The 20,718-nt window shown below is 43.8% G+C and overlaps 1 protein-coding gene across 1 annotated transcript in view; it reads left to right on the plus strand.

Annotated features, from left to right (window-relative positions):
• Positions 1–2,166: 2,166 nt before the first annotated feature.
• The window catches only part of LOC144509329 (exostosin-1-like), a 297,668-nt gene continuing 279,116 nt past the window's right edge, over positions 2,167–20,718 (plus strand). Inside the window, exon 1 of the mRNA XM_078237999.1 lies at positions 2,167–3,572. Coding sequence (XP_078094125.1) covers positions 2,629–3,572 — 944 coding nt within the window. The 5' untranslated portion in view covers positions 2,167–2,628. The remainder of the gene's footprint in view (positions 3,573–20,718) is intronic.

The raw sequence follows: 20,718 nt of genomic DNA on the forward strand, positions 1-20,718 counted from the left end.
CATGCTCCAGAACTGACTTTTGAGGTTGTATATGACTACAATTTGCATTTAAGCAAAGGTATAAAGGGGCAAGTCCTCTGCTTATTTCTTCATGCCTCCCAGTCTTGCACTTTCCTCTTCAGTTGCTCATAGGAGCCTTCCATTTTCAATTTCAAGTTGTCTAACATCATCATTCTCTTTCCCCCTCTTGGGAGAAGGTCTATAGAAGTCTGTATCGCTCTGACCTTCCTTCAATCACCTCTTTCAGCAAGTTCTCATGTTTTAACATGTCAGATCCAGCCATGTATTGTTATCTGATTATATTCACCAACGATCTTTCCTTCCCCATCATTGAGAACTTCTTTGTTGCTTTTGTCTTCTTTTCAACTAGCCCACTCCAGAACCACATTTCTAGCCTTTAGTTACCAGCTAATCTCAAGGTTCATGTTGCAGCCCTCCCATACAACAAGCTACTCCAAATCAGCCTTGATAACTATTTTCTTAAGATCTTTACTTAATCTTATACTGAGTAGTTTTGTACATTTGGTGAATACATTCTTTGCAATTGCTATTCTCGCTCTGATTTCTTTATAGCAGTAACCATCTTCTGACAGAATGCTCCCCAGGTACTTCAACTGTGATACCTGTTCCAGCTGTTGGCCACTTAACTTGACCTCTGCATTCCCACCATTATTTCTTCCAATCTTCATAACCTTCACCTTTCTCTATTAATTTTCACTGACGTAGAATTTATAATTTACTTGCATTCATATAGCACCTTTAATATTGTAAATTGGCCCAAGACACTTCACAGGAACGATTAACAACCCAGGCTTTACACTGAGCCATGTCAGGTAATATTAGGATGGGTGGCCAAAGACTTTGTCAAAATCATGGATTTTAAGGGGCATTTTAAAGGAAGGAGGGAGGGATAGGGAGATTTAGGGAAGGAATTCCAGATCTTGGAGATGAGGCAGCTGAAGGGATGGCTACTAATGTTGAGACAAAGGAAACTAGGGGTACACAAGTGGCTGAAATTGGAGGAGCACAGAAATCTGGGAGGGGTTTAGGGCTAGAGGACCTTTTAAAGATAGAGAGGTGTAAGGTCAAGGAAGGATTGGAACACAAGGAAGATCATTTTAAGTTTGAAGTATTGCTGGAGCCAATGTGTGTCAATAGAACAAGGGTGATGGGTCACCAGTACATAGCAGTCTCCAAGCCAAAAAATCCTCGCACCTTTAATTTATGATATAAAATCAAAACAAAAAATGATGGAAATGTTCAGTAGATTTGGCAGCATCTGTGGACAGAGAAATAGAGTTAACAGAAGGTCCAACTTGTTCAAGGCTATCTCAATTTCTCTCTCATCAGTTGCTATCTGGCCTTATTTCCGGCATTTCCTCCTTTCCTTCAGATTTCTAGCATGTGCAATTTTCTTTTTTATGTGGCTTTAATTTATTCTCAGGAACCTTGGTTAACCTTTAAAAACATGCTCGAAGCTGAGCTGCTTCTGAAAGGCAGTGTAAATATTTTGCCTCTGGATAACATTTCGGTCCTAAGATAAAATCACAGATGTGCTGCAGGCCAATCTGAAGCTGGGAAAGGTTGGGGGAGTAAGGCTCCTCATCGATCAGGCTGCTGTGCAGTTGTTCTGTTTTAATATTTACAACAAACCTGTTCAAAGTTAAATATATATCAGTGGAAATGTCAGTCTTGGAGACTTGGCTATTCGATGTGCACTGGAAGAGAATTTTGCCTTTTAATTATTGTGTGTGCAAAACAAAAGTGTATTTAGTGCTGGTGCTTCTGCAACTGAGGCTGCGATCCCTCCCTGGGCTGCACACCCCTCCCAGGGGCTGGACACCACTCCCTGGGGCTGGACACCCCTCCCAGGGGCTGCACACCCCCTCCCGGGGTTGCACTGCCTCGCTCCTTCCCACCCTCCGGGACTGGGCTTTAAATAACATTCCCGGTTGGTTTTTTTTACACCTGACGTTCATCACGTTCGGCATCAGGCTAAGGAGGCGGGGCCCGTTTCAACCAATGGGCACATAGAGAGGCGGGGCTAGCCGCCGATGGACGGATGGGATAACCAATAGGTGTGCAGGAAGGCGGAGGGCGTTCCCATCAGGGCCAATCAGGGGGCGAGGAAGGCCAGACAGGCTTGGCCAATGAGCTGTGGGTGTTGGGGCGGGGGCGTGGCTTGGTTGGAATGTTGGTGGAGCCAAGGTTCGGAAATGGAATGTTTGGACACGGTTACACCTGAGTGTCAGCCGGATGGATACAATGGGCGAGTGAGCGCGTCCCGGAGGCAGCCGCACACCGGCAGCGCTGCTCCCAGCCCGAGCCTGCAGCGCCCCAGCCCCGGCACTTGGCAAGCCCCAGCCGGCTCTTGCAGCCACATCCTCCCTTAAAGAAGCTCTCCCAGCCTCCCCCAATTGCAACCAATGTGCCCGGCTGCCCCATGCCAGACTGGGCTCCCCGCCTGTCCTTGCTCTGGAAGCGGGAGGATGCCTGTCTCGGCGGCTGGAAGCGCTTGAGATCCCGGGCGTCTCTGTTTCTCCCTCCCCATCCTATCCAGGTACCACCCCCTGCAACCTTCTCCCCTTCGGCATCTTCCCTCCGAGGAGAGCGGATGGTCCGGGACACATGCAGGCCAGGAAGAAATACATCCTGATCGCATTCTGCGCTTTCTGCCTCTTGCTTTTCTACTTCGGGGGAGCGCAGATCCGGCAGCTGAAGTTCCTGGCGCGGAGGCATAGCGAGGAGATGGGGATGGCGAGGAGATGGCCAGCCTGGGACGACCAGGAGACGCTGAAAAGTTTTGTGGAGCAGCCCGGTGGAGGGGAGCTGGACGCCCGGCTGCGGGAGTCTCCGAGGGTGAAGAGGGAGAGCAGGGCGATGGTGTACAAGGACAGCAGGTGTCGGATGGAGACCTGCTTCGACCTGAGCCTGTGCGAGAAGCGAGGCTTCCGGGTTTACATCTACCCCCAGCCCAAAGGGGACAAAGTTTCCGAAAGTTACCAAAAAATCCTCGCCTCCATCCAGGGCTCCCGGTATTACACCCCGGACCCACAGCAGGCCTGCCTGTTTGTCATGGGTATCGACACTTTAGATCGGGATCAGCTCTCCCTGCAATACATTCACGACGTGGACAGCAAAATCCAGACTTTTCCCTTGTGGAATAACGGTAGGAACCATCTGATATTTAACCTCTACTCCGGAACCTGGCCCGATTATACAGAGGATCTAGGCTTCGACGTTGGTCAGGCCATGGTGGCCAAGGCAAGTTTTTACATGGAGAGTTACAGACCACATTTTGATGTCTCCATCCCTTTGTTTTCAAGAGAACACCCCCAGAAAGGGGGAGAGAAGGGTTGGCTCCTCTACAACAACGTCCCGCCCCGGAGAAAGTACCTGTTGGTCTTCAAAGGCAAGAGGTACTTGACAGGAATTGGGTCAGATACCAGAAATGCCTTACACCACATCCACAACGGGAAGGATATTATCTCCCTGACCACCTGTAAACATGGGAAAGACTGGGAGAAACACAAGGATGGCCGCTGTGACAGAGACAACCTGGAATATGAGAAGTAAGTGGGCGACCTTCACTGTATCGTCTTAACTCGCTTTGATATTGTGCAGGTTTACAAATAAGCTCCTTGGATAATGGATTGTAGACATTGTATTTCAGACCTTCAGCATTGTGAATATTGGGCAGATTCTCCCCAAGGTCAGGATTTGGGATAATTAATTGTGCGGCAGTGTAATTGTGACTTGCAATAAAATAGTTCGAGGGCGTGCAGAAGTTATTGTTTATTTTGGGAGGTGAGTCGCAGACGCTTACTAACATTTTCAAAAACTAATCTTTCAAGTTGGGCCCTGATTGGGGAAAGTAAGTTGCAACATTGAAATATATTAAAACATAGGAATCCCGTGCTGTGATTAGTTTCAAATTGCCATTTATGTTGTATCACGATACCTTTATGTCCCACTTTGGCATTGTTGCCGAAACATTACTTATTCTCAGGATAAGTTGTCCCCTCGCCCCCCCTCCCCGGGTTGGAGCTGCTACTCCAGTGATGGTGAGCAGAGTATTCTTGTAACTCTTGCACAGCTCCCTCCTGTGTGCTGTCATATATCAGTGGCAACTCTCTCCCTTCCGAATCGACTTTAGACCAGGGTCCAGAGGCAGGCAGGCGGGCGGGCGGGGGGGGGGGGGGGGGTGATTTTAAAATCGGGGACAGGCTTGTGTGTTAACTGCTAAGGCAAGAAGGAGATTTAAAATCAGTAACTAAAATGAGGACGTGAAGCGGAGCAGTGAAGGGCTATTTCAACCTGATTTCGGAAGGGATGTGTAAGCAGCAGATAGGGATATCTTAATTGATTGCAGAGAAAGAATAATGGATTTGTGCTCCCCTGCCAACAAGGTAAAGAGTCATTGATGGCAACCACTGGCTTTCGAAACCCCTCAACTTGCAGGTGAATCTTGTCTTATTTTTAAACTCTGGATGGAATTTTGTGGGAGTGGCTTAATCTTGCGCAAGAATCACCTTACATTTAGATTGTAGATGTGAATGTCAAAAGCAAGAGTTATTAAAAGATCTAATGCCTCAAAGGCTTTGACACTCTTTTGCCTAAAGTGATCTGTGGATGTTGATTTTTCCCCCTGAAATGAATGGATGTTTCTGCTCAAAATTTATGGGCGACACGGTGGCACAGTGGTTAGCACTGCTGTCTCACAGTGTCAGGAATCAGGTTTCAATTCCAGCCTTGGGTGACTGTCTGTGTGGAGTCTGCACATTCACCCCGTGTGCACATGAGTTTCCTCTGGTTGCGCCGGTTTCCTCCCACACTCTAAAGGTGTGCAAGTTAAATAGGGAGGTGATGGCTTAGTGGCATTATCGCTGGACTATTAATCCAGAAACTCAGCTAATGTTCTGGGGACCTGGGTTCAAGCCCCACCACGGCAGATGGTGGAATTAAAAAAATATCTGGAATTAAGAATCTACTGATGACTGTTATGGGGTGGCACGGTGGCGCAGTGGTTAACACTGCTGCCTCAGGGACCCAGGTTCAATTCCAGCCTCAGGTCACTGCCTGTGTGGAGTTTGCACCTTCTCCCCGTGTCTGGGTGGGTTTCCTCTGGGTGCTCCAGTTTCCCCTCTCAGTCCAAAGATAGGTTGATTGGTCATGCAGGGCATGTACATAGGGATACAGGAATCGGGCCTGGGTGGGATTGTGGTTGGTGCAGACTCGATGGGCCGAATGGTCTCCTTCTGCACTGTAGGGATTCTATGAAATAGATTGGCCATGGTAAATTGCTTATTAGTGTCAGGGTGATTAATAGGGTAAATACATGGAGTTACAACTTACAAAAGTATCCAGAGGGGCAATTGTTTCAGAGTGGTGAGTGTCTTCAACAAGCCGCCAGAGGTAGTAGTAGAGGCGGGTACAATTGTCTTTTAAAAGGCATTTAGACAGTTACATGGGTATGATGGGTATAGAGGGATATGGGCCAAATGCAGGCAATTGGGACTAGCTTAGGTGTTTAAAAAAAAAGGGTGTCATGGACAAGTTGGGCTGAAGAGCCTGTTTCTATGCTGTAAACCTCTATGACAGGGATAGGGCCTGGGTGAGATTGCTGTTGGTGCAGACTTGATAGGCCAAATGGCCTCTTTCTGAACTTTAGGGATTCTGATTCTTCTATGACCCTATTCTTCCAAACCTTTTGCTGTGACCTTTTGGTTAGTATTTCTTGTAGCCATCCTCTCATTCCAGGTCTGGTGTTGCACTTATAGTTAGACTATCCAGTCCATGAAGTGTCAATGTTGTATTGTGTATGTGGAGTCATGGACAAGCAGGTGTTCTGTCCATTGGCTTATTGACTTTAAGAATCCTTCAAGATATTATTTGTCAAAGTGACCAGTATCAACATTCAAGTTATCTTTCGTTCAATAATCTAACAGTGTTGTTAAGGCTGGTTTTATCAATACTTATTCTTGCCCTGTGATAAATGTATTGCTCGATGACTACCAAGCACCATTCACTCATAACAGGTCTTCTCTGCTATCCTGACATTAGTGTTACATGATGGGTATCTGAAATGACAGTTTCAGTAGAGCAGATTATTTCAACCTCACAACAATCACGTATCAAATAAATGATTAGGTCCAGATGCTTGACCCGTGTGCAATCTACATCTGCTTGAGTGTATTTAATATATTCTCAGGAAAAAATGAGAGATCAAAATCCATTGGTTGTTAATCAGTCTTGGGTGTAGCTGCACTCTTGCTGATTAAGGTCCGAACTTTGTTCTGAGCATGAGATACTTTAACCACAACTATTAGCTAGAAGACACTTGCTTCATTTATGGCACTTTAGTCCCCTTCAATTTTCTCCCCTCCTCTGGGCGGCACAGTGGTTAGCACTGTTGCCTCACACCGCCAGGAACCCGGTTTCAATTCCAGTCTTGGGTGACTGTGTGGAGTTTGCATTTTCTCCCCGTGTCTGCTTGGGTTTCCTCCGGGTGCTCCAGTTTCCTCCCACACTCCAGAGAAGTGACGGTTAGGTTGATTGGCCTTACTAAATTGCCACTTAGTGTCAGCGTATTAGCAGAGTAAATATGTAGGGTTAAGGGGATAGGGCCTGGGTGGGATTGTTGTCGGTACAGACTGGATGGGCCAAATTGCCTCTTCCTATACTGTAGGGATTTTGATTCTTTAGGTGCTGATTCACATTGAGTGTTGGTTGCAAGGGACCTATCGACTATCTGTTGTCGAACTGAAGTGGCTGTGTTTTAGGTGTGATCCAAGGTGGTGAGAGAACATTTGACCATGGCAGACCCTACAGTTGAGTTCTAATGTGAACAGAAATCCTCAAGGAATTATTTTCTTTTCTTTCCTTAGCACTGCACTAAAGCAGTTGGGATAATGGTAGCACATTTACTACCACTGAGACTGAGATTGGCTGTCTCCACACCTCATTTCGGGAATGAAACATGGAGTCTTCCTGTTTTATATTCACCAGATTGACAGTGAGGCTGAAAGGGTTAAATGTGGGGGGTTAGTCTGCACAGACTAGGTTTACACTCGCTTGAGTGTAGAAGGTTAAAGGATGTTCTAATTCAGGTGTTTACAATTATTATAGGAAGAGAGAAAATATGGCCTTTGGTAGGTGTAGGCTGGTCCAGAACAAAAGGGACATAAACCTCAACTTAGAGCTAGGTTGCTCAGGGCTGATATCAAGAAGAAGCTCTTCAGATGAAGGAAATCTGGAATTATGTCTCCTAAAAGAATGTGCATAATGGGAGTCAGTTGCAGTCTTTTAAGATTCATATTGATAGCTTTCTGTTCGGTAACGCGGTATTAAGGGAAATGCAGCAAGGGTGGGTAAAGGGAGCTGAGATGCAGATCAGTCTTGATTGAATGAATGGCAAAGCTAGCTTGAGGGATTGAATGGCCGATTCCCACTTCTATGTCTGATTCTATGTTGGTGCATTTATCCTTGAGTCTAAATTATTGGGGAAGATTCATCTATTCTGCTTGCTGCTGAAACAAGCAGTATTCTATTGTACACTGTTGCCATTCATAGTGTGTTGATACACATCACTCAAGGGCACTGTTGACGTTATTGGTCAAATACTCTAATGTCAATTACTGTGCAATAGTAACTTTTCATTTTGTAGCATGTGGCAGCTGTTTAACCAATCCCATTAACCATTTTGTTCTGTGGTTCCATAAAGTTTAAGGTTTATTTATTAGTGTCACAAGTAGGCTTACATTAACACTGCAATGAGGTTACTGTGAAAATCATAACCATACCTATAATGTTTCTTTGGTTTCCAAGAGTTTCTGAGCAAAACAGTCAGCCCACAGTTTGGATTATGACTATAATTATTCATTATTTGTCAATTACAGGGACGTGTTTACATATCAGTACCAACAATGTTTGATTTGGTGTGGCTCCATAGAAATTCCATGAAATAAACTGAATTAATTTTTTAATTGATCTTTTGCTGTATGTAGGTAATGCAGGATTGCTATTTAGGTTGGAATTGGTAAACTGCATGTCCATTGTTAAATTTAAACACACTTTATTTTAGGCAGCGTAGAGGAGCTTTGGTGCGCAAGTGTGTAGTCCAAATAAAGCTAGTAAGTTGATAAGGCCAGCAATGTAGAATACAAAGCAAGAAAGTACAACATCTTAGTTGGACTGTGTTAGTGTTAGGCCTAAAAATGCTTCAACTCATTGGCATGAAAACTCTTCAAAACATTGGGCAAGAAACAAACCATCGTAAGAAGTCTAACAACACCAGGTTAAAGTCCAACAGGTTTATTTGGTAGCAAATGGAGCGCTGGTCCTTCATCAGGTGATAAACCATCACTCACCTGATGAAGGAGCAGCGCTCCGCAAGCTCATGATACCAAATAAACCTGTTGGACTTTAACGTGGTGTTATGAGACTTCTTACTGTGCCCACGCCAGTCCAATGCCGGCGTCTCCACATCATGGCAACAAACCATAGTGGTGCAGGTCCTACCTGAAACAGACATTTGATACTTTGCAAATGGGTGCTGCGTTGTTGGGGGCACATCTTTTGGGTAGACATTTAAAGATGTAATCACGACAACCTGGCAGAAATATTAAGTTAAATATTAAATTTAGTAGATGTAACGTACTTAGATTTCCAAAAAACCTTTGATAAGGCATGACTAAGGCCAAAGGTAGGTTTTCAGATTAACGAATGGCGGGAAGCGTTGCTTCCATGAGGATTGGTGCTATTACATTTGTTTATCATCTACATGAGCAATTTTGGATCTGGAATTGGAAGTATTTTAAAATTCAGAAAATATACCAAATTGGGGGGCTACCATCAATATAGAGGGGGGCTGTGATAAAATACAGAAGTACATTAATAAATTTGCAAAATAGTTGTGTAACTGGCTACTGAATTTAAATATAGGTAAGTGCAAAGTGAGACCTTTTGATAGCAAGGGAAGGAGGCCACATACTCTTTGGAAATTAAGTGCCAAATGGGTGCAGTTGGGGGGGGACAGAAACACATTATTAAAAGTAGGCTTCGACTTAGAAAACATCCCATGTCTAGAGACGCGTAAGCTTGCATCTGTTTCCTGTAGCTTATTTTCCTGGTAAGGAGTCTAACAACACCAGGTTAAAGTCCAACAGGTTTATTTGGTAGCAAATGCCACTAGCTTTCGGAGCGCTGCTCCTTCGTCAGGTGAGTGGGAGATCTGAAAGGAGTTGTCCTGTTTCCTTTTCAGTTGTGGCTTTGCTGCTTTGGCTGTTTCCAGCCATCAGAAAGAGAGCAAGACATTTATTTTACCTGCCAGAACGGGGGTGACAGCGGCAGTCACCCCCGCTCTGGCAGGTAAAATAAATGTCTTGCTCTCTTTCTGATGGCTGGAAACAGCCAAAACAGCAAAGCCACAACTGAAAAGGAAACAGGACAACTCCTTTCAGATCTCCCACTCACCTGACGAAGGAGCAGCGCTCCGAAAGCTAGTGGCATTTGCTACCAAATAATCCTGTTGGACTTTAACCTGGTGTTGTTAGACTCCTTACTGTATTTACCCCAGTCCAACGCCGGCATCTCCACATCATGCTTATTTTCCTGGAACAGGTTGTTAACCGTAAGTCAGAGGCTATAGTTTGAGGGGTGCCATTCCGCTTCAAGCATGGCTAACCAGGAGCCCGTCCTGTTCTTGCCTCCTGCCATAGGCATATTGGAAGGATTTGCAGGTTGATAACCAACCTGTTTGACCACATTGAGTGCACCTTCCATGGTCATGACCTGGAGTTGGACTTGAATCCAAAGCTTCTGGCTCACAGTTACCCACTGCGTCACAAAACCTCCCCACTAAAAGCATCGATGCGCGTTAATAAGGCCAATGTTTAGATAAATCAAGCAAGGCACTGGGGCTTATTTCCAGAGGGATAGAATTGAAAAGCAGAGAAGTTCTGTTCAACTTGTTTAGAATCTGGAGTACAAAGAATATTTCTGGTATCCATAATATAAAAAGGATATTGAAGCAGTCGTGAGTGCAAAAAAAGCTTTGTGAGAATGATATCAATACTGAGAAGCTATACTTATCAGGAAAGATTGAATAGTCTGGGGTTGTTTTCTATACAAAACAGAATTCTGAGGGGCGGCCTGCTTGAGATCTTCAAAATTATGAGATGGTTGATAGACAAGATTTAGAAAATATATTTCCACTTGCAGACATAAAATGAATGCAGTAATCGCAAATAAATCCAGTAAGGAATTCAGGACAATCTTTATCTAAGAACGATTAGAATGTGGAACAAATAGCCCAGATGCATTCAAGTAGGTATTCAGGGGAGGTGGTAGTGTAGTGGTATTGTCACTGGACTAGTAATCCATAGACCCAGGATAATGCTCTGAGTCCTGGGTTCAAATCCCACCACAGCAGAAATGTTGAATCCAATAAAAATCTAGAATTAAAAGTCTAATGATGACCGTAAATGCTGGCCCAGTTAGTGATGCCCTCATATTAAAAACAAGTTAGAATGACCTGTTTCTGTGCTGTAAATACTTAATGAACCAAAGCTCTGCTTGCCCTTGTGGGTTTGTATCGGAGATCCAGTGGCGCTGTTTTGAAGAGTTCTCCGTGTCCTGGCTGATATTCATCCCTCAACCGAGTAATTATCGTACTTCCAACAGTGAATCACAATTACACTGGACTAGTTCGCCTGTGTTCTAACTTGTATCCTGTAGACTTATCATCCCTGTGTTTGGTGACTTAGATTGCATCACAGCCCAGCAACAGCTCAATTTTAAAATGCCCAACTTGTCAAATCGCTCCATGACTTAGTCCCTTCTCATCTTTGCCGCCTCTTCCAGCCCCACAATCCTGTGAGATATCTGCGTTCCCCAATTCTAGCTTCTTCAGCAAGTCTGATTTTAATCTTGGCCGTGTCTTCAGTTGCCTAGGCCCTAAGTTCTGGAATTCCCTCCCTAATCCCGTCTACCCCTCTCTCCTCTTTAAAGTCGCTCCTTATAGCCTATTTCTTTGACCAAGCTTTTGGTCATCTTTCGTCATATCCCCTGATGTGGCTTGGTGTCAAATTTTGATAATGCTGCTGTGAAGCACCTTGGGATCTTTTACCACATGAAAGACGCTATAGAATGTTCGCTGTGCGTTGTGCATTTCAGTGAGCTGAGCCGATAACATTCTGACTCTGGAATGAGGGGCTGAGCCAAGCTGACAGCCACTATCCCTTGCAATACTTTTTTCACTTCTGAAGTGTGTGCTAAATTGGCTGCTTTTGACACTATTAAGGGACTAAATAGGCACTCCACTCAATATATCCTGCTTACAGTGGTGTAAGAGAGAGAATACTTACAAAGTTGTTTCAGATAATGTGACCTCAGCGAAAAGAACGTTTGCAAGTGTGATGGCAGTTTTCACTGTGAGTTGAAGCACAAGAGGCTGAATACTTGAAAATTGTATCACTTTTTCTTTCTCCTCCAATAAAGCCATTTACGCCTTCAGAAGAGCTACTTTTAGCTTCATGGAGCCAGGGGAACCATTGATCAGAGAGTAATATCCTGGGGAATGAAAGCACCGGGTGCATTAACCAGCAGTGGAAACCAAGGTCATATGGTGAATGTAGTATTTTTATCACGCGCAAAAAACAGAAAATACTGGAACATCTCAGCAGGTCTGGCCACGTCTGTGGAGAGAGAATAGAGTCAATGTTTCGAGTCTGGATGACCCTTCGTCAGGTCTGGAATGAGAGGCTGAGCCAAGCTGGCAGCCAGTATCCCTTGCAATACTTTTTTCACTTCTGGAGGGTGTGCTAAGTTCTAACGAAGGGTCATCCTGACTCAATGTTGACTCTATTCTCTCTGCACAGATGCTGTCAGACCCGCTGAGATTTTCCAGCATCCGCACTAATTTTGCCTTTATATTATTGTGGTAGTATTTTTATTGTTGTTGGGAAACTAGGTGCATTATCATGGTTGAAGAAAGTGGATAAAGAGATGAGATAAACCAACAAGAAGGGGCTAAACTGTGTCAATAGAGAGATCGCCCTCAAGAGAAGTGGCAGAGCAATGCCCTTGTTATGGAAATGAAGGCAGACTGAAATGAAATCTTCTAGCACTATCTGCTCCATTGATGCTGGTGTGGCTGGATAGAGACAATGTGACGTGTAAGCCTTTGCCCAACTGGAATCCAGACTGAAGATCACAAATGTGGACAATGGAGGTATATCTGTTGTAGGATTCAAGTTCCAGTCCATGGACATGAACGCAACATCTTGGTGGACCCTCCAGTGCAGTACTGAGAGAGTTGCTGCTCTGTTGAAGATGATGAAACATTAAGCCCAAGTCTGACCTCTCGGGTGGATGTAAACGAACCCGTAACATTATTCAAAGAAGATCAGGGAGTTCTTCCTGGAGTGCTGACCAATTTTTATTCCACAACCAGCTTCACAAAGAACAGATTTTCTCATTACTATTGTGGGACCTTATTGTGTATAAATTGATTGTCACATTTCCTACATTACAATAGTGACCATACCTCATATGTATTTAATTGGGATTGTAATCATTGCTGTCTGAATGTAAGCCTCTCTTTCTTGTAATATTTGTGTTCAAATATTCTGTCACAACTGAAGTAGAATCCAGCTTGGATTTCTTCCAAGCTTCCAAATCGACGCTATTGCATGCCCCACTCTTTTCATTATACCATCTGGGATAGAACCTTTAGCCATTATGCCCTACAATCTAGAATTCTCTTGCAAAGGCACTCTTCCAGGTTGCATTTATCCTCATCTTCCAAAATGTTTTCAGAACTTTTCTCTTCTTATGCCTTCATTTGCATCCCCAACTTTTCTCCAGTTTCTGCTCAGTGTCCATTGCTTCCACCTTTTGGGAAAATTATTCAGGGACAACTTGCTAAGTTATGGGTGCAACGCACATGTAAGTTGTTGGTGCTCTAATGCTCATCCAGTATCAACATCACTATTTATTCAATGGTAATTAAGCTGGTGATTAATATTTTCACATGCTCCCTTTTTGATTCTGATATGGAGGAAAAAAGTTCCTGTGGGTGTTATGTTAGCCACATTGTGGGAGATTGCTGTGTTTGCTATTTCTAATTTAATACCCCAAAGGCGCAGACAATTTTACTGCAACGACATTTTTGCCTATCTCTCTTCTCATATTCAACATTAATGAAAGGAACTCTTGTTTTTCAGAGATCGGTTTAAAAATTTAAGGTTTATTTAACAAGTAGGCTTACATTAACGCTGCAATGAAGTTACTGTGAAAATCCCCTAGTCGCCACATTCCGTTGCCTGTTCGGGTACACTGAGGGAGAATTTAGCACGGCCAATGCACCTAACTTGCACATCTTTTGGACTGTGGGAGGAAGAACGCACAGACTCCACACAAAGTGACCCAAGCCAGGAATAGAATTTGGGGCTCTGGCGCTGTGAGGCAGCAGTGCTAACCACTGTGCCACCGTGCCAGGTTAAAAAGCCACAGATATGTGGTTTATGGTCATAGCGCTATGCATGGAAGAGTTGACCGTGAAATTTTTGACTAGCCACAGGGTGAGGCAATAGTGATGCCATTTTAAACGTGTGCTTAAATGTTGGTAGAGAATGCCTTGCACACAATATGAGACGATGTACTTCACACAGGTGCACTTAACAAGCCTCTTGCTTCTGTCATCAGCAAAGGTAGTAAAGCACTCGGTGATCAAAAAACCCACTCGGATGTTTGTCACAAAAAATGCCCAAAAAGGTTAAAGTTCACCTGCATATGCTGTGCAAATGAGTATTAAGACCACATGTCTGCCAATGTGGTCTATTACCCATTTTTATTTACTGATCATATATGTAATTAGCCACATGTGGTTAGTAGTTAATGCATTGGACAACATTGGTACATAAGCAAGCTGCTTACTTAATGACAGAGTACAGTAGAAACACTCAGCAGGCCGGTAGCATCTGTGGAGAGCGTGATACAGAGTTGTCGCTACAGTTCAATAACCTCTCGTCAGAACTATTAATCATATTAATTGTGTTCAAAGTCCTATAAAGCGATGGCCTCCTACCCAGTGGGGGCCATATGTAGCTTAGTGTGAAGCCAAGTTATCACCGGATCTGCTAGACTTCCTGACAATGTGAAAACATTAGTAAATGACACTTAAATTGTTCACAGTTTTTTGATTGTTACGAGTGCTTTACTCCTTTTCCAAGATTATAACATTCAGAAAAGACTGAAGAGGCTGGACAACAGAGGGTGACCTGATAGAGGGCTGAAAACTATGAAAGGGTTTGATGGGAGAGACGCAGAGGTGATGTTTCCATTTGAAGTGAGACCGAAACTAGATGAGACATAAACGAACAAATGCCTATCAGTCAACCAAAAATGGTTAACTCTGGGTAGGAATGGATGCTGCCAATTCCGAGGGACCAAGGGCCACAAAAAGATTTTCTTGTTGGTGAAGTCAGAATGGATGTTGAGGAGAATCATCTCAGAGACAATACTATGCAGAAACAGTCAAGGCCACTTCCAATAAATTGAATAGGAAATTCAGGAGAAACTTCTTTACCCAGAGAACAGCAAAACTCGCTGCCACCTTGAATAGTTGAGGTGAATAGCATAGATGTATTTGAGGGGAAAATATTGAAGTACATGAGGGACAAAGAAGGTTATGTTGATTGGGTGAGATGAAGTAAGGTGAAAGGTGGCTTGTCTCCAGAATAAACAATCAAGAAGAAAGACGGTATGTTAGCCTTTATTGCAAAGTCGTTGGAGTCTAAGAGTAATGAAGCCTCATATTTGGCTTTGGTGAGACCATGCCTGGAGTAGTGTGTACTGGTTTGGTTTCCTTACCCAAGGAAGGATATACTTAACTTGGAAGAGATGCAACATAAGCTCAGTAGATTGATTCTGGGGTGAGGGAGTTGTCCTATATGGAGAAATTGAATAGAATTGTCCAATATTCATTGGAGTTTAGAAGAATGAGGAGGTGATCTCATAGAAACATATAAAATTCTAAGAGGGCTTGGCAGGGTAGTTGCTGAAAAGCAGTTTCCCCTGGCTGGAGAGTCTAGAACTAGGGTTCATAGACTCAGGATTAGGAATTGGTCATTTGGAACTGAGAGATGAGAAGAAATTTCTTCACTCAGAAACCGTGAATATTTGGAATTCTCTATCCCCGGAGGACAGTCAATGTTCAGTCAGTGAGTTGATTCAAGACAAAGGTCGATAGATTTTTGTGCATCAAGGAAATTGAGGGATATGGTGATCCTGCGGGAAAATAGAGTAAATGTCAACGTTCAGCCAAGATCCTATGGAATAATGAACAAGCGTGCAAGGTCAAGTGACCTACTCCTGCTCCTATTTCTCATGTTGGGCCAAATGGCCTGTTTCCGTGCTGTCAATTTTGTTATTCACTCTCTCCTCATGTTAAAATGAAATCAACGTTTGTTGAGTGAGGGGTGATGCAGAATCTTGCAGTATAATTTGCCCCTTAGACTCAGTTGAGAGAAACAGGAAGCAGGCAGGGGAACGCACCTTGAAATGGGGAAATTCCATGATTGGAACCTTGCTGGCGTTGGATATTAACATTTAATACATCCGTGTATATGACCCTCAATAAGGGATAACATCTCTCGGTTGTTATGTGCAGCAGGTTTTGGAGAAATGTGGAAAATGTTTCTCTGCTTGACATTTATAATAGAACTGCAAGGAGAACTGTAAATTTGAGAACATTCACCATTTCCCATGAAACATCACCCAGATGAAATCTTTCTCTATTTCATTTTTGTATTGCTCCACATTGTGACAGGAGCAACTCATCCCCACAGCTCTGATCCAGTTACAGACTCCTGTATTGTGTCAGAGCAACATCTGTTAACATATATCATCATGTGATAAACAAATTGCTTCTCTGTTCTCCCTTTGTTAGTGGAGTTACTGTACAGCTCTCTTTCTATATTCGAAAATTTCTAACTGATCTAGCTTCAGAACGGTGACTGGTTTTCATCATTACTGTCTTCACAAAAGCAAAATACTGCGGATCCTGCAAATCTGAACTAATAACAGAAAATGCTGGAAATGTTCAGTAGGTCTGGCAGCTTCTGTGGACACAGTGAGAGTTTTAACAACACCAGGTTAAAGTCCAACAGGTTTATTTGGTAGCAAATGCCATTCTGTGGAGCTTCTGTGGAGACAGAAACTGAGTTGCTGTTTCAGTTGGATAACCTTTTGTTAGCTAATTATTGCTTTTAGTTATTGGTGTCACAAGTAGGCTTACATTAACACTACAATGAAGTTACTACGAAAATCCCCCGAGTCGCCACACTCTGGAGCCTGTTCGGGTACACTGAGGGAGAATTTAGCATGGCCAATGCACTTAACCAGCATGTCTTTCAGACTGTGGGAGGAAACCGGAGCACCCGGAGGAAATCCATGCAGACACCGGGAGAACGTGCACAGACAGTGACCCAAGGTGGAAATTGAACCTGGGTCCCTGGCGCTGTGAGGCAGCAGTGCTAACCACTGTGCCGCCCACACATGTTTGTGGTTAGGGAAAGTCATTCATTAATTTTAAAAGCAAGAAAATTCTCATAAGCAGATTTACAAGTCTGAAAGGCGTTTTTGCCTCGAATAATATTACTGGAATTTTTTATAGTTGAAGATCTCTAAGGGCGTGCTGCCTAGAAGGTGTTTACTTGTGTGTTCTGACCAAGTGGGATTTTGGGGGATTTTTTTAAAGACTGTTTTAACTGTGTAACTTTGACCTTGTGTGCTTAAGTTTGTTTTTTGTTAATAAATCTTTCAATTTTTAAAATCCTTAGTGTTACTTGAATTCTATGTTCCTGGGATCAGTAGAATCATAGAACCCCCACAGTTCAGAAGGAAGCCATTCGGCCCATCGAGCCTGCACCGACCACAATCCCACCCAGGCCCTATCCCCGTAACCCCATGCATTTACCCTGCTAATCCCCCTGACTAGGGCAATTTAGCATGGCCAATCAACCTAACCAGCACACCTTTCGGACTGTGGGAGGAAACTGGAGCACCCTGAGGAAATCCACACAGACACGGGGAGAGCGTGCGAATTCCACACGGACAGTGACCCGAGGCCGGAATCGAACCCAGATCCCTGGCGCTGTGAGGCAGCAGTGCTAACCACTGTGCCACCATGCCGCCCTATAGTTCATTTACTTTTGTTTCCAGAATACAACAAAAAGGGTGAAAGCCAATAAGACAAGTTTCTGTTTAGGATTTGGTTTGATCAGCAAATAACATCTGCTGTGGGCATCACATGTGATATAAACCTCCAGGAATATCCTCAGCTGGTGTTGGCAACCATTGTGTGCAGCATTGGCTGCCCTCACTGGGCCTGACCTCCATCTTCAGCCCCTCCCGTCTCCATTTTCACCCTCCCCTGGCATGGTTCCTCTCCAGGTACAACCATGGCTCCAGCTCTCTATTAGACCTTGAAAGATGTGGGGAGAAACATGACCACCACAAAAGAGTTACATGGAATGTACCCACTTACTTCACGTAGCCCTATTAGCATACCCGCAGGGAGATTGAAGGCATGCTCCCTCTCCACTGTTATCAACCCTCTAGGATTGCTGTGGAGTCACTAGGCATTTAAGATGCACCTCCAGAACGTTGCTGCAAGTAATATCTGGGAGAAAAATCGTAAAGATATTTAAAAAGATGTTTTATTTTCATTTTCCTTGAATTTTATAATTAGTTATAGAAAATACTGGTATTGAGGAAATACGGGCTGTTTGAATGGATAGGATAATTGGAGATAGTTGGGGAGGGATCATCGGTTGAAAACTCCAGGGCCAGAGCTGTTGACCTATCTCCCTTGCAGGCACATTCCTTTATCCAGCCAGCCATTTTGATTTTACTTCGATTGTTGAGTTGCATTGTTCACCTGAATGCACTGGTGTGTGGAACACGCAGAAAATGGAAGTTCCTCTAGAATTCAATCTCCAAAGGCCACCCATGGGGAAACTTAAAAGTCGGATTCCATTACACTGGTCAGCCATCATTCTCCAGTTGATGCCGGTTGCCAAGCAACAGCACACCTGAGTATGTAGTCAAAGTTAGTCGTTCCATAACCGAGAAAGAAGAGGTGAGGCTGCCTTATCCTCGACTTAAAGTAAAGAGTGGAAAAAAAGACAATTGGGCAGATCCTCGACATTAAATAAAGATCAGAACTAACTTTCTTGTGAAGCCTAGAAATGAAATAAGGCCAAAATTCAAGATAAAAAGACAAGCTAAAATTCAAATGAGTTCTGGCACCAAGTTAACTTTTATGAAATTGATATTAAAAACTGACACAGATAAATAAAGTATTTTTGGTTCAAACACAAGTTGATTAATCTCCAACATCCCCTAGTCCCTGAGCTGTGTGTAAAATTAATCAACTCGTTTTTGAAACATACATTTTTGGGGAGGGCCAAAATTCTGAAGTGACTGTGATTTAAAAAATATGGATTTACAGTTCAGTCTCCTGTTTTATCCAAGTCTAAATCTGATTGCAATAGGTTACAGAAAATGGTGCTGCACAACTTGGAGAATAATACTGAAAGAAAACCGACACTGAGGACTCAACAATAAGGGCTGAACTGCCTGCAAGGACTATGAATAAAATAAGATTGAAGCAAGGCTTAGGAGAAAAACAAATGCATTGGTATTAGCACCTTTCAGAGCCATTTGATGTCTCAAAGTACTTTACAGCCAGTAAGATCATTTTGATGTGTAGTCACTGTTGTAATGTAGGATAAACAGCAGCTAATTTGCGCACAGTATGCTCCTACAGATAGAAATGTGATAATGATCGGGCAGTCTGTTTTTGTGATGTTGATCGAGGGATAAATATCGACCAGGACACGGGGCATAACTCCCCTGCTCTTTAAAATAATGCCATAGATCTGGCAGATAGTAAAAAAACACATTTTTTGTCCCAATGCAGAAACTCCCCTCCCCCACCGGGCCATCTGTCACTTGTTCTTTAGTTTTGTCTTCACTGAGCACCTTTATTCTCCCATTAACACGTTCTGATATTGTACCACAGCTAGCATCTTCTCCTGCCATTAACACTACCTCTCCATCACATTTCTCCCTTTCTTAGCTCTGAAGAGGGGTCATACGGACTCGAAGGCCAGAACTTTCAGGCCCTTCATGCCGGCAGGATCTTCGGGTCTGATTGGACCAGATGATCCTGTAGTCGACCAATGGCCACCACCTCCTGCTGCCGTCCCGCATTGGGAGGCGAATCCCGTCCAAGCATTGACTGGGATGTACACGGGCGCAAATGGTGCCGCAGGCACAAAATCCCATGAGAGGCCAAACCAAGAATGTCACCGGTGAGATCACAGGACCTGATTGTCCCTGCCCATGCTGCTTATCTGGGTGCTGAGTGTGGACCACAAGACATTTCTGACTGTTGTCAGGGTTGCCATGTTCCACTGATTTCCACCCGGGTGTTTTTTTCCTGCCAGTGTGACTGAAGTAATATGCACGTAAAGCAAGAGCCAACGAAGTGAGGTGCGTGTTGACTGCTCACAACATTGACTGTGAGAGCTGTGCGCTCCCTCTGTGTCCAAAGTGTAAATGTTTCATTTCTTTCTGCGATTTGAAGTTGATAGTTCTGTTGATATATAAATTATTAAGCATTTTCTGTTACTCATTATGAAATAATTGGAACGTGTTAAATGTATTTAATCTTATTCATGGGGTCATTCTTGGTGAACAAGTCTGATTTCAATCTTGTGGCCCATTGAGATGAAGCAGGGCCACTCATGCAGTCCACTCACTAGCTTAAGTTGTCCATCACAGCAGTGGAGTATGCCGTAATAATGTATCAGTATCCTCCTGTGGCCATTTGTGTGTGTGTGTATATGTATCTTCCTCTTCCGTCAGTGCCACACCCCAAGACAGCATTGGCAACCATGGACTTCCATTGGATTGGTCCATGATTATGCTTGGTGAAGTACTGGAGTGGTTTGCCATTGCCTTCTGCAGTTTGGCTAACCAGGAACCTCTCACTGCCTGCCATATTGGAAGGATTTACAGGCTGATAACCAACCTGTTTGGCCATGTTATGAACACATCTTCCATGGCCATCATGTCCTGAAGCAGGAGTTGAAACCAGAGCTTCTGGCTCAGAGGTAGGGGCACTACCGCTGCAACACAGGCCTCCCCTGTGTATGTATATATGTATACATTTTCTAAAACTGGATTAAACTAATAGTTGCTGCTTGACTTTCCATATGGCACACACTCCCTTTTCTGTCCTGCAAAGATATCACCTTCTGGTGAAGAGGACAGCATTTTGGATTGGCTAGTCAAAAAAATTTGGTTGGAGAAGCTTCCAGAAAACCAGTAGAAGAACTAGGAGGTGTTTCGTTTTTGCTGAGAAATACTTTTAAAACTCCAGTGTTAGTGAAAATGCTGTTTGTACGCACGGGTGGACTTGCCTTTGAAGATGTCCGCGACAGGTATTATTGGGTGACTGCTACAGAATAGCTGTGATCGCAAGTCTTTCGGCTTGTATTAGGAGTAGCTAGAGATGTATTCCATTGCTACTAATAACCTTGATGTTCCTGATAGTCTGGCTGTTAAGTAGACAGTGGGGAAGGAAAAGGCTGATACCTTCAATGGAAACAGGTCCAAAAGTGTATGAAACGCTTAAGAATTTGC

The sequence above is a fragment of the Mustelus asterias genome, chromosome 21 (genome assembly GCF_964213995.1).
Source record: "Mustelus asterias chromosome 21, sMusAst1.hap1.1, whole genome shotgun sequence".
Classification (NCBI taxonomy): Eukaryota; Metazoa; Chordata; class Chondrichthyes; order Carcharhiniformes; family Triakidae; genus Mustelus; species Mustelus asterias.